The sequence below is a fragment of the Lactuca saligna genome, chromosome 2 (genome assembly GCF_052625555.1).
Source record: "Lactuca saligna cultivar CGN05327 chromosome 2, ASM5262555v1, whole genome shotgun sequence".
In the NCBI taxonomy this organism is placed as follows: Eukaryota; Viridiplantae; Streptophyta; class Magnoliopsida; order Asterales; family Asteraceae; genus Lactuca; species Lactuca saligna.
Genome location: NC_136418.1, coordinates 4,551,268 through 4,574,619, shown reverse-complemented (window position 1 = coordinate 4,574,619; position 23,352 = coordinate 4,551,268). Strand labels below are relative to the sequence as shown.

The following is a 23,352-nucleotide window of genomic DNA, read 5'->3' as shown; positions in this document are numbered from 1 at the left end:
ACTCCAATCCAACAGATGCTCCAGCAAAACCAAGACCGGCTAGGTCAAAGTCATCTTGGCGATCGGGTTTGAGTTCAAAATCATGTGTCGAGGCACCCATCCGATCCAACAAGAAATGGGTTAAACCCAACTACAAATGGGTTCTGAACGCTCAATCTCTGTGACAACTCGATATTTCGAATCTATGTAATAACCTGAAAGGCAAGTATTGTAACCTCTTTTGATGTAATGAAATTAACTTCGAAAATAAAATGTTCAAAGGTCTCTATTGGGTTACCTACTATGATAGATATCGAGTCAAGGTTTACAGAAATACTAAGAACACTAAAATCCGAGTTATAACGAAGAAGCTACGACCATTCTAAGATTTCCGACAAAACCGACAATACAGTTAAACGCAAAACACGAAGTTTCAATACAATATTTTTTATCCTTAAGTATCTAAATGAAAGTTGTAAATATCATTAAACCTTAAACGTACATAAAAAGAACGTCCAAATCTGACTTCGCAAGAGGAAGTTATGATTTTTCCAAGATTCGAGTATAGCAGTAGACAGCTAAAAACTCGAAATAAAGATCGAGAGATTTTTGGCTGATACAACCTAAATGAGAATCGAAGGCCTCAACAATAATAGCGCAACGGTGAAAAGTCTGACGAAAACGGACATCAGACTAAGGAGTATTGAATTTTTAAACGGACTTTTCGTGTCCCGACCTGTTAAAAATAATTAATTAAAAATAAAGTCAAAACCAGCCGACGGAGTCTAAACAAGAGTTGTAGATTACATTCTCACCTACGCGTTCATATATAGAGTGTCAAAAAACAGAGCTCGTACGCGGAAGATACGGATTTTACAAGTTTAAGACACGAAAAACGAAGTTGCCAGGTGCCTCACGAGGTGAGCAGGAAGGCTCACGACGTGAGTCTTGGATTGATGGGTTTCAGAGTCTGCCAAAGACCCGTCAAGTCTAAGGGAATAGGCCTGGTCGGGCTCACGATGTGAATTTCCCATTTCTCACGACGTGAGACCCCAAAACTCAACCTATAAATAGAAACCGATGGTTTCGAGTTCTAGTGCTCAACTCTCTCTTCTCTTATGCTGAAACTCTGCTTCTAAGCCCCCGAGACCCTCCAAAAGCCCCGGTTTTCGCGTTCAAGTCCCGAAGGAAGGTTTTGTATTCCCGAGATTCTCAAGAATCCTGAGAAAATCGACTTTCACAAGCCGAAGTTCTGCTCGATTTTCATCTCACTTTCTTAAATCAACCAGGTGAGTTCATACCCTTATAATCTACACTTTTAAATGTTTTATAAATGCTTTTATACGCTTTTAGGGGGGGGGGGGGGGAATACAAGTAAACACACGTTTATTATCGTGTGTTACATAAAGTTTCATTATACACTTTTTATCAAGTGAATCATATGTGATTTTTAACTACTATATGGAAACTTTCGTATGCAAAATATATCACGATAACATCTTGTCTTTTGAAATGAAATATGTAGTTATATATATACAAATCAAACACTTTGTTTATACTTTATATATATGTGTTCATTTTGGCACTACAAAAGTTATACTTTTCATAACAAGTGAGCATTACACTAGGGTTTACTATACAAACGAAACACACTTTTGGAAAACTATAATAGGTATAGTTTTACGAGAACGTCATGAGCTTTTACATACTAGAAACACAATCTCAAGGAGATACTTTTATATACAAGAACAAACGAACATTTTCATACGTAAATTTGTTTTATACTAAGTTTTGTAAGACATTAAACTTCACGTACGTTCGAGTACGCATTTCAAGTCCTATATTATATACCAGAATCCATTGTAGGGGGAGCATGGTGTTTGTGAATAGATCTATATGGGATTGACAACCCCGCGCCCTGACTGTTAGCTACAGCACACCATTTGGGGTGACAAACGTCATAACATTTCAACGCCTGAAGAATGTTGTTTATAGGTCGTCCTAGTCAATAGCATGGTTATAAAACTCACACGGAGTATTAAAAACACATTGATTTGTGGGGTTTTCAAATGTCTTGGTGACTTTATACGTACATAAGTCGACTATTCTAGTCATGAAAAACATTATTGTGTTACAGTTTTGAAACTACTAAACTGCCACCCACCTACGGGAAAAACATCGAATTTCTAGAAACTAACATCGGTTTGGGTAGAAGGCTACATTTGGTCACACCCCCAAACCAAGGATGGCGGAAACGTCTGGGGGTGGAGGACTTCATGTACAGTATCACAACAACGTGTATAATAGTGCTCAAAGTAAAAACAACCACCATATATATAATTGCAAAAGTTACACCAAAGTATATGTTTACATGTTTCAAAAGCAATTACATTATGATGACAAAATAAATTGTTGACGGTTTAACGTCCCATCCTCAAAGCGATGAAGTTTTCCTGTTTCACTGATTTCCTGAGAATACAAGTAGTTTTAAAAAGTGTCAACACAAAGGTTGGTGAGTTCATAAGAGTTTTGTTTGAAGTAGAAACCGTTTTTCCTTGTAAAATCGATATAGTTTGATTTCCAACAAAATCCAATATTTTCTTAGTTAAGTGTGAATAGAAGTATTCCTATATGATGCATTAATGAACCCTAGAATGACCCGTAGAGTTCCTCTATAATCGTCCAGTGTATATAAGTTATATAAGATTTAAATTAGATAAAACGTTGAATATAGTGGGTCTGCCCTAGGTCCACAACCCAACGAGGAACAGGAGATGAGGCGGGCACCACCAATTCTAGGCCAATCAAGACTAAATTCTTATATGACTCAAACATATACGCTCAGCGACTATAGTTGAAGTCTAACAATTTTAGATGAAAAATAGTTTGATTTCCAGAAAATCCAATATTTTCTTAGTTAAGTGTGAATAGAAATATTCCTACATTGTGCATTAATGAACCCTAGAGTAACCCGTAGAGTTCCTCTATAATCGTCCAGCGTATAAAAGTTATATAAGGTTTAAATTAGATAAAACGTTGAATATAGTGGGTCTGCCCTAGGTCCACAACCCAACGAGAAACAGGAGATGAGGCGGGCGCCACCAATTCTAGGCCAATCAAGACTAAATTCTTATATAACTCAAACATATACGCTCATCGACTATAGTTGAAGTCTAACCATTCTAAAGGAAATATAGTTTTAATATCATAATAACTTTGTATAGAGACCCGACACTTTGTATTTGTACCCCTTTTTGTATAGAGACCCGACACTTTGTATTTGTACCCCTTTTTGTATAGAGACCCAGCACTTTGTATTTGTACCCCTTTTTGTATAGAGACCCGGCACTTTGTATTTGTACCCCTTTTTGTATAGAGACCCGGTACTTTGTATTTGTACCCCTTTTTGTATAGAGACCCGACACTTTGTATTTGTACCCCTTTTTGTATAAGTGTGTTGAGTGATGTATCATAAACTATACCTATTATAGTTTATCTAAAATGTATATAATATGTATGAATTCTTTTATGGAAATGTATTAGTGTTGTGAATTTATCAAACTATACTTTTTATAGTTACATAATACGTGTTCTAAATGAATGAATAATATTTAATATGAATGACTTAGTTTCAGTTCATAATGATAAACTAACAAGGAAACACATTCAAATATTAGAACTTATGATTATACACTTTGCTCAACATAATACAAAGTGTTATGATATTTACATGCTGTTGGCTAACTTTAGCCATTCTGCCCTGTTTTGGAAAAATCATAGACAATCATACGAAGTCGAAAACTAGATCCGTAAATTCTGAGAGTTCACAAAATGTGTCTAGTTTACTCATAATTTTTATCACAATTTTTAATGACCTCTAACTTGGGTGAAAAAGTCCATAATCACAGACTGGTCCGGATTGTTGTTTGAAATGATAGGCAGTTTTGTAAAAATCACCATAAATTGTAGAAAAATTGTATGGAGATGTGCAAGTAGTCATTTTAAAGCTAAAAACTTGAACTATTTGCAACTTGTACAGTTTTGAAAACAAAAATGTTTAAGATGCCCAAAACAGTCCGTGAATGGAGTTGAACTTTTTTGATGAAGGCTGTTAGAAAATTTTAGTTATGTTCTTAGTGTTTTAACTTGTATTCCCCCCCTGAAAACTTGAGAAAACATGAAAATGTAGGGGTATGAACTCACCTTAAGTGATTTTAGTAGGTAAGTGTTGAAGAAGAGAAGTGTTCAACCTAAGAACACTTGAAGAATCACTTGGAGATTCGAAGATCTAACACAATTATGAGAGAGTTTGTGTAAGATATCCATGATTCGAGTGGAAATAATTGAGATAATCATAAAGAGAATGGATTATTCTTACCAAATGTGGAGGAAAATCCCAAGATCAGCCCTCAAATCTCGAGTTCTAGAGAGGGAAAGTGAGAGAGAAAAGTGTTTGCTCCTTTTGGTGAAAAGAGAGAAAATGAGGAGAGAGGATGAATATTCAGCTCTCAAAACGTGGGAAGGAGTGATGATTGAGTGGAAAGGACATTGATGTGACCTAGGTAAGGTGGGGAGGTGTGGTTAGTCAAAGAGTGGGTGTGGGGTGGTTGCTTGTGACATTGGATAAGGCAAAGTCAACACTCCACCTTTAATAATTCACCCATTTGATTTTTATTATTTAAATAATGATTTTCATACAAATATGTTTAAATTATGAATATTTAGAGTTTATTATGTTAAAATATAATTTCTGGAGAAAATCCCGCTTTAAAATCACGAAAAACGGGCTTAAAATGTTAAAAATATCAAAAATGGGCTAAAAGTGGCAAATATGCGAATTCTGGTCGAGGCTCGGCCTTCTGGTGCTGAACCGAGAGAGAGAGGGAGGCAGAACCGAGAGGGAAGAAGAGAGGAAGGAAGGAACCGAGAGGGGGAAGGAGAGAACAGAGGGCGCGAAGAGACAGAGGGCGGAGTAGAGACCGAGCGAGAAGAGACAGAGCGGCGGGTAGAGACCGAGAGGAGCAGAGCGACCAGAAGAGACCGAGCGGCGGTAGAGACCGAGAGGAGCAGAGCGACCAGAAGAGACCGAGCGGCGGTAGAGACCGAGAGGAGCAGAGCGACCAGAAGAGACCGAGAGAGGCAGAGACCGAGGCTCGGTCTCGCAAGTCTCAGCCACCAGAGGCTCGGTCCTCGCCTAAGAAGCCTCTCATCTTGGTTTCGGTTCCTAAAGCCTATTTTTCTCGTTTTCGCCCCGTTTTGAGCCGTTTTTGACCCGGTTAAGGGTCGGAATGACCCGAATGATTCCAAAAAGTTACGGAAAACTTTTGAGAGAGATTTGGGAGAGATTTCTCACACTTGGAGAGATTTGGGAGAGATTTAACATTCTTGGAGAGATTTCTCATACAAGGAGATATTTGAGAGAGATTTCACATACTTGGAGAGATTTGGGAGAGATTTGACATTCTTGGAGAGATTTCTCATACAGAGAGATATTTGAGAGAGATTTCTCATACTTGGAGAGATTTGGGAGAGATTTGACATTCTTGGAGAGATTTCTCATACAAAGAGATATTTGAGAGAGATTTCACATACTTGGAGAGATTTGGGAGAGATTTGACATTCTTGGAGAGATTTCTCATACAGAGAGATATTTGAGAGAGATTTCTCATACTTGGAGAGATTTGGGAGAGATTTGACATTCTTGGAGAGATTTCTCATACAAAGAGATATTTGAGAGAGATTTCACATACTTAGAGGGATTTGGGAGAGATTTGACATCCTTGGAGAGATTTCTAATACAGAGAGATATTTGAGAGAGATTTCACATACTTGGAGAGATTTGGGAGAGGTTTGACATAGAGAGAGATAGAGTGAAAACGATTGAGAGAGGTTCCATGTGGGACAGTTGTGAGTGTCCGGCATCACAATGCATGGTTCGTAAACCCTGTTAAGCCTTGTTTAAGGATCCTACACACTCCCGATGAGTAAGCATCATTGTTTTATCGGTTTGGCTTGCCACTTACCGCAGTTTTTAGGTTAAAGAGATCTAGTTGTACGTACTTTTCGATTTATGTTTTCTTATTAGAATAGTGGGTTGTTTAGTAAATACTGAACGTAAGTCCAAGTACACAAGGGTTAGTTGAGCTGACCGGTTTGACTTGTTGACTTTATTTGACTTTGAATTGACCAGAATTTGACGGTTGTCACACATTTATACTAGTAGAAAATATGAGATTTTCTAGGAACAAACAAACAAGAACAAACCATTTCATTTTAGTTCATACAAACATTGTCATTAAATACTTATGAACTCACCAGCTTAAATGCTGATCTACTCTTTCAAAACTACTTGTATTTCTCAGGGATTCAGTAAATACAGGTAACAAACAACTTTTGAAGAAGGGACGTTGTGACTTCAATTTAAACTTATTTTGACATCATATTGTAATTGGTTTTGAACATGTACCTTTCAACAATATAAACTTTCAATTATATATATCATGGTTATATTGCTTTCTTTACTATGCTTTCAACTGTTACGGTACTACATGAAGTCATCCGCCCCCGAACGTTTCCGCCGTTCCAGTTTGGGGTGTGACAATCTCCCAAATAAACCAATGACTCTAATATTTCTACATCTTTTGTTTGTGATAAATAGGACATGTCGTGGGAGAATGTATATTGCGTAGATGACAAAGGTGGACCCAGTTTCAAAATGGACTGTGTACCAAAGACCAACTGATCCCGCTATGCGTCGGAGCAGCTATGAGTTTGGTTTGTTGGTAGTGGCTGTTCCAGGCACATGATAGTGGACATCTCTCCATTGTACAACATTCAGACCTTTGTTTGAGAGTATGTATCCTTTTGCGGGAAAAGAGGAAAGGAAGAGATCACAAATGGGGTTAGTGCTTAATGACATGAATTTTCAGATCTGTTATGAGATTATGCGTGCTGTTCTCAGACCTTCTGGATGCAAATTCAATTGGTGAATTACGATTTGCATTTTGCTCTTTATACTCTTGAGTTTATCTTAAACTGATTCTTTTCAAAGACAATTTTTCATTTTCTTATAGTTTTTCGTTAGTAGGAATTATTTGGGAAATGATATCAAGAAAGTGATAACGGGCAATTTAAAACCAATGTAAGGGACTGAATCTGAATTATCTAGACTATGTGTTCAATGTGCTGGTAGGCACGGAGGATTTGACATTGTGGATTTGGATAAGATTGTTTGGACTGACCATACGACGCTCTGGTAGATTGAGCAGTGAGATACGGAATACACTAAATTAATACGCATCTAGAACTGTGGCTTAACTTTTCCTTGATGTACAAACTTATGTCCTTAATTCTGGTTCTGATAGGGTGATTGGGGGTTCTGATAAAGTAGGTCTGTAGGAAATTATTTTCTTGCTTTTTATCTGTCAATCATATGATGCTTCCTCTGCGTGATTGGAAGAGATCCGACCTGGAATGCAGTATAGCAACTCTATTTCTACGCACCTCCCTATCTATGAAACTATTTCTATCTGTTAGCCATATGTTGTCTCCTCTGAGTGATTGAAACATATCCGACCTGGAATACAACATATGCAACATTCTACCTCTCAATCATTCTATTACTATTAGTCATATGTTGTCCCCTCTGCGTTATTGAAAGAGATCCGACCTAGGACACAACATATACATCTATCTCTAAATATGACTTCCTCCTTAATAATTGTTTACTCACCAAAAGTAAGGAGTCCTTAGGAAGTTATTGATAACCAGGGTATATCGGGAAGTGGGGAACACGTTCTAGTGCAACTAAAATTGAACCATTTAGAGGTTGTCTGTAGATCTCGCTGCTTAATTTAAGCGGACAACAATACCCGTGGTCGTCGTCAGCTAAATGGTTTATTTAGAAAAGTTTGTCGATATGCTTTGTGTTTAAGTGGACCACAATACCGGAAATTAACCGGATCTATTTATGAAAGTGAAAGTACTGATAAACAAAGTTAAGACTGTCTCACAACTTTGATCCCAAATATTTTTGTTTTTGTTAAATTTGTTCATAGTTTTCCTCTATGCACAAATTTAGGGGGAGAATTAAAAAAAATCAAACAAAAATCCGAAAAATCAAAATTCCAAAAATATTTTTGTTTCTGTTTTAATTTGTGTGCTAAGTTTTCTTTTATTTTTGTTTTGTATTGAAACGTGAATTCAGGTGTAGATGAGACTCATGGAGACTGCATCGAGATTTCCGAGCCAAAGTTTAATCCGTGATCATCAAAGAAGTCTCATTCGAAGGAGCAAGAAATGAAAATTATTCTTTCAACATTCAATCTTTCAACCCCAGAAGCAAGGTGAAGCTGCACTTGAAGATTATGTGACAGATTGCATTGAAGCCTCCTCAATCAGTCTGCCGCTATCTTAAACCTGTTGAAGTGATCCAGAATATTAGTTATCTCTGAAAATTCTCAAGCTGAAAGCGCCATCTTTCAAGAATCTCTACAAGAAGCCTCCTCACCCAATGTGTGTTCAATGTCAAATTCTACAGAAATGTCAATTGCTCAAGATGAAGTCATTTATTGAAGATTCATATGTTCGTCTTGATGATGTGAATAAATTTGAAGATTAATGCTGAAGCCAAGGTCCCAATGAAGATTAACAATAAAAGCCAACTACTTTTTATGGGGAGTTTGTTGGGTCAATTAGAAAAGAAAACTATAAACCAAGGGGGGGATTGTTGGGTCAAAATTATGGTTTATACTTTGCTTTTGTAGGCAATTGTATTTTTTTGTAATGTATTATGAGTTTACAGTTGTGAACAGGTTTACGCCGTAAACCTGTTCACGACCCATGTCTCATATATATAGGGTGAGGAGTGCATGTGGGGGTACGAAAAAAAGGAGCTTAAGTGTGTGTATTCTAAGGTGTGTTATAGAGAGAGAAACAAGAGAGAATAAGAGAGTGTGTGTGAATCTATTGTAAGGAAATTCATTCTCATCTTTAATACATCATAGATTCAAGTTATTCTTATTCTCCTCCTCTTTTATTTTGATCCGGCATCATCCATTTGATTGAGATTTTGCACCATCAAATGGATCTGATTGATACACAAACAGAGTGGGGATTTACATCTTGTTAACCTTGTTATTAAACTTCTATGCTTATTTATATTTTTCGGGTTATAATTAGATTTATTATTTTTTTAAATAATTTTTGAAATAATTAATGTCCCTGATTAACAGAAACATGATCATTCAATCCTCATGTCGTGAGACCTTATGTCTCGCGTCGTGAGCACAGTCTAAAGCCAAAAAAGCAAACATTTAAGTCATTAATTCATTAAGTCTTTCACTCTAAGTTCCAAAAGGTCTTATAACTCCATAATACACTTGAAAGTCAATGCTTTTATGGCATATACGTCCAATACATGTCTAGATCTCATTTGGGTCAATAATCGAAGAAAAAGTCATCCAACTTTCACGCAAGGTCCCAAAACCCAACCATTCACTAGACCTGAACTTCATGACACTCTTTAGGCCCTTTTAACCCATAAATTTGGCAACTTTGTGGTTTCCATTCATTCAAACTCGCTCAATCAAAGAGAAAAGTGGGACAAACTTAGATCTAGAAACTATCAACTACAAAAGTGGGAGCTTTGACACCTACAAGGGTCCAGAAACAATGAAAGGTGATGATAACGATGGTGATTCCTTTCAAGCCTCATCAAAAGATCACCTTCTTCTTATTCTTCTTCATCAAACCAATAAATACTCCAAATGACCAAGAATTAAGCAAGGAATGAAGTCTAGGGTTTTTTGAGGTGGAAGAGGGTTTGGAAGTTGAGAATGAACCTTAAAATGGGTTTAGAGGTGCTTAAATTCGAAGGCAACCCTAGAAGAGAATGGGCTTGGGCTGCATCAATTCTCACGCCATGAGCGTCTATGTCTCATGTCGTGAGACCAATATTGAACAAAAGTTTTCATATGAACCTATCTCACGTCGTGAGCCTCAATGTCTCACATCGTGAGGCTTCTTTTCTCCCAAAATCGAACCTTTTGACTCCTTGAAACCCTAATTTGATTCATCCATGAAAACAGGTGTTACAACTGGTATTAAGGATGTTATTATGTTGTAGTGATATGTTAGATTTGTGTCTTGTTATATAGGATGTTGTTGTGCAGTGGTGATTTGTAGATCTGCCTGTTTGTCTTACTAGTTATATGATTGTTTTTTTGTTGGATACATGTTATTAGTTATGTATATGTTGATACAATATGGTTAGATTGAGGCAATCCTGCTTTCTGCGGAAGTCAACAGACTTAGGAGCAAGCCCAACATAAGTTGTAGGGCAGAAAGGCAATACATACTTATGATGTGGGCTCAGGAGCAAGCCAAACTTATGTTGTGGGCTCAGGAGCAAGCCAAACATGAGCTGTAGGCAAGAAGGCAAGCCAAATTCATGTTGTGGGCTCAGGGGTAATCCGGTCTGTTATATGTAGACTTAGTATGCATGTTGGTGTATGTTTGTGTGGTAGTACTTTGGAGGGAACTCACTAAGTTTCATGTTTACAGTTTCAGTTTATTGTTTCAAGTACTTCAGATGACCGTGACAAAATGAATACATGATTGTGCACATCCTTATGATTTTCATGATATTGGATTTTACCATTTTGGGACACTCTAGGTATGTTTTTTACTTTTGGAACAATGATTTGTAAACAATTATGGTCTTTGGGTTTGTTTTGAAAAATGAAAATTTTACTCTGAATTTTGGGATGTTACAAGTTCGTATTAAAACACTAGTTTCAGAGAATTGGATGAGCATTGTGTGAATTTAGACTCAAACTATGGATTTGTAAAGATTTTCGAAATAAATTTCAAATTGTTTTCAAAGTTGATTTTAAATTAATTTTCAAAAGTACCCGATGATAAAAAGGTATAAACACTCGGTTTCGTCTTCCAAAACTTAATTCAATATGTAAAGTAATCTTATTTTGCATAAAAAGGTATCCCTCATATGATAGAACATAAAAAAAACAACGGTATCTATATATAAATATAAAATTGTTTAATATTCATTCGATTGTATAACGCCGTTCTACCCGTCCCTAAATTTGCCTCGCATTTATAAAATGTTCCAAAAAATAAAGTTCCCGCCAAAGACGAAATTTTCACAACAGTTGAAACCCTAAAACCCCAATCAGCTCATTCTACAGGAAAAACCGCGAATGAGGGCTAACCACCGGCGAAAATCTACTTACACCGGAGAAGCAATGTCTTCGTATTCACTGCCGGCGTCAAATCCAAACCCTAAACCATCGAAAAAGAATGTCATTCACATCGGCGGCATACCAATCGAGTTTCCTTACCAACCATATGGCTCTCAGCTGGCTTACATGGGCAGAGTAATCGCAACTCTCGATCGAGCTCAACGAGATGGTCATTTTCATGCGTTACTTGAATCTCCTACTGGTACTGGAAAGTCTTTGTCTCTGCTTTGCTCCGTTCTGGCATGGCAGAAGAATCAACAGTTAAAGTCTCTCCTTGGGAATATCTCTCAATCGAAACCTGATCCCGAGGCTATGGTTGACCCTCTGGGTCGTGGTGGGGGGTTTGTTCCTGAAATGGAGCCATCAGGTATAAATGATAACATTTTATTTTGGTACATATATTTATTTCGTGTTGGTATCAATGGAAATTTTTATGTGGTAGTCGGGGTTTGTCCCTGAAATGGAGTAATATCAATGGTTTCTAACCTTTATCTGCTGATATATACTCTACAATGTTATTACTCTACAAATGATCTTCACATTCTGTATACAAAGTGTGATATTTAATTCTAAAATTTCATGTTGAAATTATTGATGACTGTATATATGGTATTTAACATACCATTTTTTTTTTCAAGAACTAGCAATGAGCAGTAAGCTTTGCTACCAAATTTCCATCCTCAATCCTCACTAGTATATATAAATACGGTTACCTGGTTTTTTCAAATGAGTTGGTTGCTTTGTTGTTGAGTGTCCAATGTACAAAATTTGAAGTTTAACGATTGCTATTAAAGTTCTAACCTTATTGCTAATAGTGGTGTTAGTAGACACAATCTCCAAGCTGCTTGCCTGGCCTTTTATGTATATAAAGTTTGGATAGAAAACTTCAACAACAACAATTCTACCTCTTTTCTAACATCATATAACTGTGCTTCATCTAATTTTCTGCTATCAAGAATAGATATATCGTTTTTGGCATCAAAATTGCTCATTTTGTTGACAACAATTGGAATTAGAAAGTCTGGCCGTTCTTTGATATTTTTAAAGACTGTTCTCGCCTCAAGTGCAAAAACTAATGCTTTCGAGTTTTTGGCTTTACTCAAATATGAACTTATATGGACTTTGCATATATGATTGTAGAAACAGAGAACTTGTAGAACCCAAATAGTACAAACATTTATCCACTAGAAACAACACACTATTTGGTGTTTATACTATTATGCATTGCACAATGATTATTTTCTTTGGTACCAAAGACCATGCTAGTAGTTAACATGGCTCCCTTATCTATTACGAGAGAGGGGAAACTGTTTTAAAACAACCTCTAAAAGATTGGATAAACTAATACTTACATATTATTGGAGATGACTATAGCACTTCATTATTTGAATGTTTAAAGTCATGAGTCATAGATAACTATAGCACTTCCATATAGTAATTGCACGATTTCTGTATCAGAATTACGTTAATCAGTGATTTCTTGTCTTTATCTTCTTTCAAAATCATAGGTAATAATGTGGTGCCTACTTTTTCCGAGACACACAATACTGAGCAGAAGAAAAAAAGAGGCCCTATCATTTACTATGCCACGTAAGTTTTGTTAAACAAAGCCCATGAGATTCTATCATATATGTTGTATGTATGCTTATGGAGGTAACTTTTGTCACTTGGGCATCTGTGTAATATTGATATTTGAAGCTCATGAAGATTGGGATTTATAATTTTTTATATGATAAATTTATTTAGGCGGACACATTCACAGATTAGTCAAGTTGTCTCTGAATTTCGCAAAACAAGTTATCGGGTGCCAATGGCAGTTTTGGTATGTTATCTTTGATCCTACATTGTACTTGTAACATTATTTTTTTAGTTTTTAATTGAAAAGATCTCTTTATATATGGTTTTGCTTTTGCATTCTGATATTGATCAGAATCTGATAAGTTCTCTTTTCATTTTCTTGAGTTAACTTTCAGGCATCTAGAAAACGTTACTGTACAAATGCCAAAGTTCGTGGCCAAGATAATATTGATGAGAAATGGTGCCTTTTTATCTGTTAATCTTTGCATCTACATTTTATTTTCCACTTCTTATGTATGTTGTTTTATGATAATGTAGTAAGCTACTTCTCAAGGAGCGAGGACAAAACAAATGTGGTTGCCCAGAATTCTTGTGAGTTTTTTTTTTTTTTTTTTTTTTTTTTTTTTTTTTTTTGTGTGTGTGTGGTGTGTGTGTGTGCGTGTTTGTTTTTATTGTCCATATACCTTTTTGTTGTACTTTTAGTAGGATTCCATTAAAATTTATTACCAACCATGGTTTCTTACAGGAATGCAAAAAAGATCAGAGCACACCCATCTGTTAAAAAAGGAGGCTGCTATGAACTCCATGATATTGAGGATCTTGTTAAAGTCGGACAAATGGTCGAAGGTTAATTTGGTCTTTTATCTTTGCAAGTTTCTTTGACAAAATGTTACTTACTGTCTAGTACATAACTGTTTGTCCCAAAATTTTCAGGTTGCTCATATTTTGGAGCACAAGCCATGGCAGAAGTGGCACAAATAGTTTTTTGCCCTTATAGTTATATTATCAATCCACAAATCAGAAAAGCAATGGAATTAGATGTTAAAGGAAACATTATCATTCTTGATGAAGCTCAGTGAGTAGTATAATCTCTTAAATGCTATAACTGTTTTGACAAGAAAAATTAAGATTAAGTTACAAATCTGGTCCCAGTGCTTTGTGGATTTTACTGTCTTTAGTCCAAAGATGACAAATTTTTCAGTTTTTTGGACATCATTTATCCATTTTGGTTCCTTGAACTTTGGAATAAAGACCAAAATTGATATGAAATCTTGAAATAATAACCAAATTGAAAAATGTATCAAGTTTGGACTAGAAGAGCTGAAGTGGTAAAAGTCAGAAAGCACAGGGACCAAAATCGATATGAAACCTTGAAATAATGTCCAAAACTGAAACAAGTTCCAATTTTGATTTTTGAACTAAGCACAGTAAAATAACAAAGCACAGGACCATTTTTGTAATTTACTCAAAGGTTAACATTTTGTGATTTTTATGTCCATTTGGAAAACCTAAATGACCCTAAAGTCTAAAAAGTGTTGTGTGGTCCCTTTGCTGTTTTTCTTCCTAGTCATGTGAGGGGCAATTTTGGAATATATGAAAAGTTCAGGACTTTCAGATACATATTTTACACTCACATGGCAGTTTATATAGTTCTTTTTTTTATACCTGTTTTCAGTAATATAGAGGACATAGCTCGGGATGCTGGTAGTGTAGATGCTGAAGAAGTTGTTCTGCTTCGTAAGCATCTTTTTATTCCATTTTTACCCTCCCTTTACTTTAATCTATTTATAGATTTTGTATTCTGTTTGTACATATGGAAGAATTACAGATGGAACTGGAAAATCTTTGTCATAGTGATCGAGTTACACAGGCTGATCAAGTAGAGATTTATCAGCCCTTATGTGAAATGATGGAGGTACTACTCCTTAGATTAAATCCTCATATTCCTATACTACAACTGCATTTATTTTTTAAATAATTATTTTTTAATTTTAATTATGACAGGGCATTATTAGTTGGATCAGGCGGAAGAAAAATTCATTGGGGAAGCATAGTTTTCAACATAATGCATCATGGTCAGTTATCTTATATACATATATTTTTTTGAAGTTTTCTTCATGTTATTATATATTTTGTGTTATAAGATATATAAGTGCTTTTGGATATTATTTTAGTTGGACTGGTGATAAAGCTTTAAAAGAACTTGAAGAAGCAAGCATATCAAAGCAGTGCTTCCCAATCTTACAAGAATGTGCCACAAAGGTAATCCTCTCTTCAGTTGCATTTCTCCATCAAAATTAAAAACATTTACTTTCAGTTTTTATGCCACATCTAGTATTTTTCAAACATCCATTTTTTCATACAATTAAGATTAAGTTACAAAGTTGGTCCCTGAGTATTGCTGTTTTTTGCAGTTTTGGTCCCAAAAAGGTTTCTTTTGTAACATTGGTCCTCATTTAAGGTTTCTGCTAATGTTTTTAGTCATTGTTTTGAAGTATACTAACGACTTTGGGCCATGTTCCAAGTAAAATGTCTATATTACCCTTTCTCTAATTATTTTTCAAACTTTTAATTATTATATATATATATATATATATATATATATATATATATATATATATATATATATATATATATATATATACACTTATTACTGTAATCTGAGATTTGGGTCTACCCCAAACCCTGATCCCTCTCCTTTTTTCACGAAGTTGAACTCTGGTGAAAAGGGTAACATAGTCATTTTACTTGGAATAGGGTCCAAAGCTTTACAAAAGCAGCAAATAAGGGGACCATAATGGCAAGAAAAAACTTTTTGGGGATTAATATTTCAAATAAAAGCGATACTCAGTCAGGGACCATTTGTGTAATTTCTCTATAACTAATGTTGATAACATACTAAAGTAAAAGTATCCTACTTTGTCTTCTAAAACCTTTTTCAGGCAATTAAAATTGCTACAGATGCAGATCTTGAAGTTGACCATTTAAGTGGCATGCCCTCCACAGTATTAGAAGGTGCTTAGCCTAACTTTCATGTTATTATTCTTTATAATCTTCCACACACTCAGAATAAACTTATGTTTCTCATTGCATCCTTCTTTTTTGTTTTTTTTTCAACCTACAGGCCTTTTCTCTTCACTCACCTACTTTTTCTCTGAAGATGGGGCCCACATCTGTGATTATCAGCTTGTATTGCAATGCCGTATCAAAGGTGATGCTGGTAAGTTTATAAAATTTATTTACCATTATGTTCTTAATAATAAGAGTAAATTACAGATTTGGTGCCTTAGTTGAATTTCGTAACTTGTGCCCCAAAAAGTTTTTTCTTGCAATTTCAGTCCTTATTTGAGTTTTTTTGCAACATTTTTGGCCCCTGTTCCAAGAAAATGACTATTTTTGGGACCCAAAGTTGCAAAATCACATTCTTGGTCATGAGAATAGTTGATTTCTGCAAATTTGGTCCCAAAAAGTTTTCTCTTGCAATTTTAGTCCTTATTTGAGTTTTTTGGTCCCTTTTTCAAGAAAATGACTATATTTTTAGGACCAAAATTGCAAAATCAGCTGTACTTCATATTATGTGGAATAGTGATAAAAATTGTTACAAGAACCATATATGAGGATCAAAACCTTTGTTGGAACCAAACTTGCATTGCAAAAATCAGCTTAACTTAGGGACCAAAAACGTAATATACTCTTATAATATAATATCTAACATTTTGCATGCAGGAGTCGATGGTGATGATTGGCCCTGTACTTTGAGTTTGTGGTGCTTGAATCCAGCTCTTGTCTTCAAGAACATTGCTGATGCTTCTCTTTCAGTAATTTTAACATCTGGGTAGGTGCATCAGTGCATGTATAATGTATTCATATTCTATCTAAATTTTTTTATGAATACAATTTATTTATTTTATTTTATATTATAACAGGACTCTATCACCAATGAGTTCGTTTCAATCTGAACTTGGGGTTCAGTTTGGAACCTCTCTTGAAGCTCCCCATGTTATCAATGTGGAGTCACAGGTAACAATAAAGTTTCTTACCTTTTTTTAGAATCAATCGTTTTTAAACGATTCTGTAATCTTTCTTATTTAAATGACGGTTTTACCCTTTATGCTGCAGCTATGGGCGGGTGTGATTCACAGTGGGCCAGGTAATTACCCATTGAATGCAAGTTACAAAACATCCGAGGGCTATGGTTTCCAGGTAAATTCCAAAAAGAAAACAAAAATGGAAACATTTCCCCATTTCATTTGATTATAAATATGATGTGATTGTTTTATAGGATGCACTTGGAACATCTCTTGAAGAAATATGCAAAGTTGTCCCTGGTGGCTGTTTGGTGTTCTTCCCAAGCTATAAACTTATGGACAAATTACGCAGTCGTTGGTTTGAAACAGGTCAATGGACTCGCCTAAATGCTCAGAAACCTGTTTTTGTTGGTGAGGTTAAACCATAGTTTATTAATGTTTTAATGTTAATATCTACAGTATGCACTAAAAAGCAAAAAAAAATGTTTCTATATAATATCTGATAACCCATATGGTTAGTTTTTGGTTTGACAATGGAGTCTTGTTTGTTGTGTTATTACTTATTAGAGCCAAGAGGAAGTCAGGATGATTTTGAGCAGGTTTTGAGTGGTTATTATGATTCAATTCGTGGTAAGAAACTTGCAATTGGGAATGGGAGGAGAAGGGTTAAAAAGGTGGAAGCAATATCATGTTCTAAAGGGAACGATAAAAAGGGAGCTACATTTCTTGCTGTCTGTCGAGGAAAGGTATATTGCTGATGTGTCATCTACATTACATCATATTTCTCTTCTTATCTTATCTTTTGTATATACTAAAATTACTATGACTGGTTGTACAGGTGTCTGAAGGAATTGACTTCTCAGATGATAATGCTCGAGTAGTTGTATCCTTTATATTATTAATTGCTTCTTTAATTCGTTGTATGATATTTGCTAATATCCTATTCAGAGCATGGTTATAGTTGTGGTACCCTTTTCAGATTTCAAGATGATCCTTAACTATACCACTTGTTCCTTTGATAATCTCAGATAATTATAGGGATTCCTTTTCCAAATGTGTAAGATTCCCTTTCTTGTTTTTGACTACATTTGCACCCTTGATATGATATTATGTATTTATGTTATATTCAAAGTATTAATATCATGTGATGCTGATTGCTAGTATTGTCTCTCACCTTGCAGGTTTGATATTCAAGTGGCAGAAAAAAAGAGATACAACGATACTTTTAAATCCTCTAAAAACCTTCTTAGTGGCAGTGAATGGTATTGTCAGCAAGCTTTCAGAGCTCTTAATCAGGCAGCAGGTATCACATCTCCCTTGATCACAATATACTAATCTTACAGTTGAATCATGTTTATGATGAATAACTATAATTTTTAAATTCTTATATAGTTTTTGCTGTTTCTATTAGGAGCTTATGTTTTAGCTCAATGTTTTCTTACAGTGTAACTTTGATCTTCTGTAGGCCGGTGCATTCGACACAGGTCAGACTATGGAGCCATAATCTTCCTAGGTAGGCCTCTCTCTCTCTCTCTCTCTCTCTCTCTCTCTCTCTCTCTCTCTCTCTCTCTTTCTCTCTCCCCCCTGATATATTTCTATGTTTATGTTCTCCTTTTTTCACAACAGATTGATTTTATTTACTTACAAATACCAAATTACTTCCTAAATATTTTGCAAGCAGATGAGCGCTTTCGTCAAGAAAGAAATTTAACATACATTTCAAAGTGGATAAGGAAATCCATTCGACATTATGACAACTTTGACCGGTCATTGGAAGGATTAAAGTCCTTTTTCAAGAACATCAAGGTTCTTTCTCTGACAATGTACCTTTTCACATTTTGGTTCAAATGCAAGAAATAGATAGCAACATACTTTTATTTAACTGAATTTTACTTTCATTTCTTCCCATTACAACGTTGTACTTTGACCAACCTACACATTTATAATAAACAAATAAATGAAAGTATGTTGCTATTTCTTGCATTTTGTATCCAACAACTTTTCTTCTTGCTAGCTAGATTTTCATCACTAACAATTTAAATCTGTTGCTCATTTTGTGAAACAATGGAAGAACAGGTTGAGAATGATACAAAGCAGATAGTTGATGTTGAAGTCATTGATGTGGAGGAGCCAAGAAACCTGTTCACAGAAATGATGAACCATAAAATTATAAGTAACCCCAAACCAAAAGGAAGAAGATCCATGTCAGATGCTGTTATTTCACCACCTGAAATATTAACAAATAAAATAAAAAAGTTTCCAGTTACAAGTAAAAAGTTTCACTGCCCTTCTCCCAAAACAGAATCTAGACCTCAGGAAACAATTATTAGGGGAGTGAAAAAGAGTGACAGCAATATTGGTATAACTTACACCGACTCCAAAGGTGATTTGGAGACACAAAACAGGTATTTTAAACTTGTTATTTTATCTAGGCCTCTTGTTCTTTCAATCATTGAAATAAAAAGAGTTTGTTACAAGAATGGTCCTTGTGTTATACCCAAAGTTGCATTTTGGTCCTTAACATTGGTTTTTGTTTCTGATTTGTCACTGGTCCATGTAAAATGACATGTAACAATAGTTTAAAAATAAGCAATTTATAGAAAAGTTAAAAAGAAGAGTCAAATTACATTTTTGTTCCTTGAGTATGGTTGCTTTTTGCAATTTTGGTACTAAAAGGTTTTCTTTTGCATTTTTGGTCCTTATTTGACATTCGTGTAATGTTTTTGGTCCCGGTTCCAAATTAAGTGACCATTTTGGTCTATGGGTGTGATTTTTGCAATTTCGATCCCAAAAATAGCCCATTTTACTAGGAACAGGGACAAAAAACGTTACAAAAATCTTAAATAAGGACCAAATTAGCATGACAACCTTTTGGGACCAAAATTAAAAACATCAGCTATACTCAGGGACCAAAAATGCAATGTACTTTAAAAAGAAACATATAAGGGTAGAAAAAGTCATTTTATAATAAAAGTTGGACCGAACCTGAAGTTTTGGGTATAACACAGGGAATGTTCTTGTAATTACTCTAAAAAAGAATAGAAGTTGGTGACAGATGCCTTATGATGGTTGCAGGTTTCCATCGCCACCATCATTGAATATATCTCATGATGATGATTTCGACTTAACCATTGTTCATGAAACCCCGAGAAATGATGATAATGCCCTTGACCATGAATACGAACCACCCATTGTGAAGGAAACACCACTCAAGAACAGTTACACTGCTACTCTTGAATCCGTCTCTGAGTCAACCATAATCCAATCAAATTTTCCCACTCGGTCCTTTTCTTCCCCCTGTTCCACTTCAGCTTCTGAATGCATGAACACAACAACAACACCACCTAAAAAACAACAAATCCCTCAAACCACATCACCTCTAGATTCAAGTGTCAATTCCCATTTTCACAAAAGAAGAAAGTCTTCAGCTTTTGCATCAGTCAAAATGTCCCGATTTGATTCCCCCAAACCCAAACCCACATTTCCAGTCAAAGAAACCATGAATTTTGGTGATGAAACCAAGAAAGATCTAAAAATATCGTGTTCACTCTGTAAAAATCCACTGGGTCTTGCGGAAAATGACTATTCTGTCCCTTGTTCTTTGATGTCGTTATCTAAAGTGCATTTGGTGTCATGTTGGAAAGGGAGAGAAAAGGGTGGGACAAGTGTGGCTGTTGTGGTGTCTGATATTTCATGTGTTGATGGGAGAATTTGGAAAAGCAGTGGTGATGAAGGAATATGGAGTAAAGAAGATGGCTGTGTATTTAATACGGCTTTCTGCCCTTTCTGTAGTGATCAAGACAATTGCCTTGGGTTACATGTTGTAGCAACTGATTCCTCCAATGTGCAGCTTTTAAACAAGGTATCATATCAATTCATACTATTATAATATCTTGTCGCGTATCTGTTTGATAGTTATTGAGGGCATATTGGTCATTTTGCTGATTTATGTTTTGGGAGTTGGGATTTGGGTATGATCACAAAATCTCTTTGATCCTTCGGACATATACAACCCACTTATTTAAATTTTCTATATGCAGGTGCTGTTTTATTCTGACAGACTAGAAATCCAACATATCCATACATCAACAACAAATAAGGTAATTTTGCATACGTCTCAAATCGAAAGTGATTCTCCAAAAAAGTTTGCAACTACTTTTGTCTTGTTGAAATCATGTGTAACAAACGGGATTTTAATTGTAGGAAGAATCACCATCTAGTGTTACAAGTTTGAGTGAAAGCGTGTTACAAAATCCGTTTGAGAAATTTGCCTACACATCTCCACAAACCAACTCCATAGGATGGCGAACCACAAAATCTAAGGTCAAAATTGTCCGATATTCTGTTATTTATAGATTCATTAAACGTATTTTAAATTCTAGTTAAAGTTAAACTATGTTTGTTGATCATGCAGATGAGATTACCAAAGAAAGTCCTAGTATCCACTACCAAATATTGATGCCTAACCTTACATGTAAATTCTTAATCATTGCTAAATTGGTTTTAAACCTATTTTGGAAATTTAGGATCGATGGTTATTATTATTAACTTCGTGATGCATTTGAGGTGTATGACCAATAAAATGTGACTATTGTAGTCGTAACATTCTTTATGACCAGCCATAGTTTTAATTTTGTTGTTTATAATGTTGTTTTCCTGCATCGGACATCTTAGATAATCAACTCTAACATGTTTTAATTAAAGAGATAATATTTTGATGTGGGAAGTTGGAATGATCAAATGATTAGTATTTAGTAGGTTAAGTGTTTTTAATGGTAAGTAAAATATTTTTTACTATAAAATAGCCAACAAGACCATAAAAGTAATATTTTGCTACACATGAAAGTATATTTCACTAATTCAACCATTTAAACCCTTGGTCCAAGAAAACCAATGGGACCATTATGGACTATGAAAAAGAGAATACGGAAATGATAGATGTTGAAATGATGAAAGAAATATCTTACTTAAATTTGTATCACTCTTTATTATCTATTCATTTCCTATTTTCCTATTTGTTTTTCATTTTTCATCAGGCTTCATGATTTTTTTAGATGGTGGTTTCTTATATTGAGGTCACACATTAAATTTATGTAAATTTGTGCGTTCAAATGTTAAAAGTCATTCGAGCGTATTTGCTATTGATATTTGTTTACTTTGGTTATCATTTATATGGCTCAAAAAGAAAAGGACAACTCTTTGTAGTTACATAAAAAAAAATTGTGATCAAATTTACTGTGATTGTGTTGGCGAAATATGAAACAACTAAAGAAGTTTGCCATCACTTGTACATATTGTATACTCAATTTAATTTTGTTAAGTGGTACCGGTTAAGGTCATATATTCAAGCACTTCAATTTAATACTATGAGTGTCCAAGAGAGAAGAGTAACATTTGGCTCTGATAGCATTACGATTTGAATTTGAAGAATTATATGGAATAATCTTTCATTGTACTCTCCTTCCCACTATTCACTTGGTTGTTCATGAATTGATTGTTGAGGAGATCTTAAGTCTCAAGTTTATAATGGGTATAAGCATCTCTTACTTTTAATGTTTTTGTTGTTCTGAAACTAACTTATGCTAGAAACCAGTCTAGCCCAATTCCTAAAGTTGCTTCTAATGAATGAGTTTTTTTATAAACAAAAAAGCCATTGGACCCTTCAACCACTCTTTTAGTCCTACTGCGTGGACATCCCATCCACTATAGGAAAAATAGCAACAACGTTCTTTGTAGCAAAACATACCATTTGGACCCTTTCAACCACTCTTTTAGTCTTACTGTGTGGACATCCCATCCACTATAGTTTAATTCACATTTGATAAAGATTGATCATCATATTATCATTACACACTTTGCCTTGGATCCTCAGGTTTTTGAGTAGTCCATACAGTTCTTTGCTTCCAATCTTGATGTCATATCATAGGTATTTCTTTGTCCGATACTTTAGGAATCCATTCATTCTTATGGATCTTGGATTCTTGTGTTGATTTGTCTTCTTTTCGCTTGAGTCGGCCGTTTTCTAATTTGTATCTTTGGCATTCATGTAACACCCGAATTTTTAATACAAAGTATATCAAAAAAGTTCATTTTTAATTTACAAATCATAACAAATCTGGTGTACATTCATATTAATAAATCAACACAAGAAGTTATCAAGAGGATCTTACAATATTTTCGTGTAAGAATCTAAGTCCCGTGCTACCAACTCCACGTTGTGCTACTAAGTTTATTTGAGCATGAAATACACACATAACAAAATGGTAAGGTACAACTAGATTAGTGAGTAACCATATAAACAAGACATAAATTAGTTACACAACTAAATATATATCATTAGTGCTATTCAATCAACCAACATACACTCTGAATAAAATGTTAGTATATAATTCTCCAATAATCAGATTTACATCTCTCTAAGCTGCTTTTTAAACCATTAACTATCCTTAATAGACTTACAACCACACAAGCTACTATCAGTTTCACATAATCTCTCCTCAGTAGTA

The 23,352-nt window shown here is 35.0% G+C and overlaps 1 protein-coding gene across 1 annotated transcript; it reads left to right on the top strand.

Moving 5' to 3' along the window:
* The first annotated feature begins 11,069 nt into the window (after nucleotides 1-11,069).
* Nucleotides 11,070-21,480, top strand: LOC145030604 (RAD3-like DNA-binding helicase protein). Its single transcript, XM_078978978.1, has 28 exons — nucleotides 11,070-11,607; nucleotides 12,749-12,830; nucleotides 12,987-13,062; nucleotides 13,214-13,278; nucleotides 13,356-13,409; nucleotides 13,564-13,664; nucleotides 13,752-13,893; nucleotides 14,494-14,555; nucleotides 14,639-14,733; nucleotides 14,823-14,893; nucleotides 14,993-15,080; nucleotides 15,761-15,833; nucleotides 15,943-16,038; nucleotides 16,545-16,653; nucleotides 16,745-16,838; nucleotides 16,938-17,021; nucleotides 17,101-17,257; nucleotides 17,414-17,592; nucleotides 17,685-17,729; nucleotides 17,875-17,903; nucleotides 18,028-18,149; nucleotides 18,312-18,359; nucleotides 18,528-18,652; nucleotides 18,923-19,251; nucleotides 19,922-20,708; nucleotides 20,887-20,946; nucleotides 21,050-21,169; nucleotides 21,261-21,480. The coding sequence occupies exons 1-28, from the start codon at nucleotides 11,199-11,201 to the stop codon at nucleotides 21,303-21,305; spliced, it is 3,747 nt and encodes a 1,248-aa protein (XP_078835104.1). The 5' UTR covers nucleotides 11,070-11,198; the 3' UTR covers nucleotides 21,306-21,480.
* The last annotated feature ends 1,872 nt before the right edge of the window (nucleotides 21,481-23,352 follow it).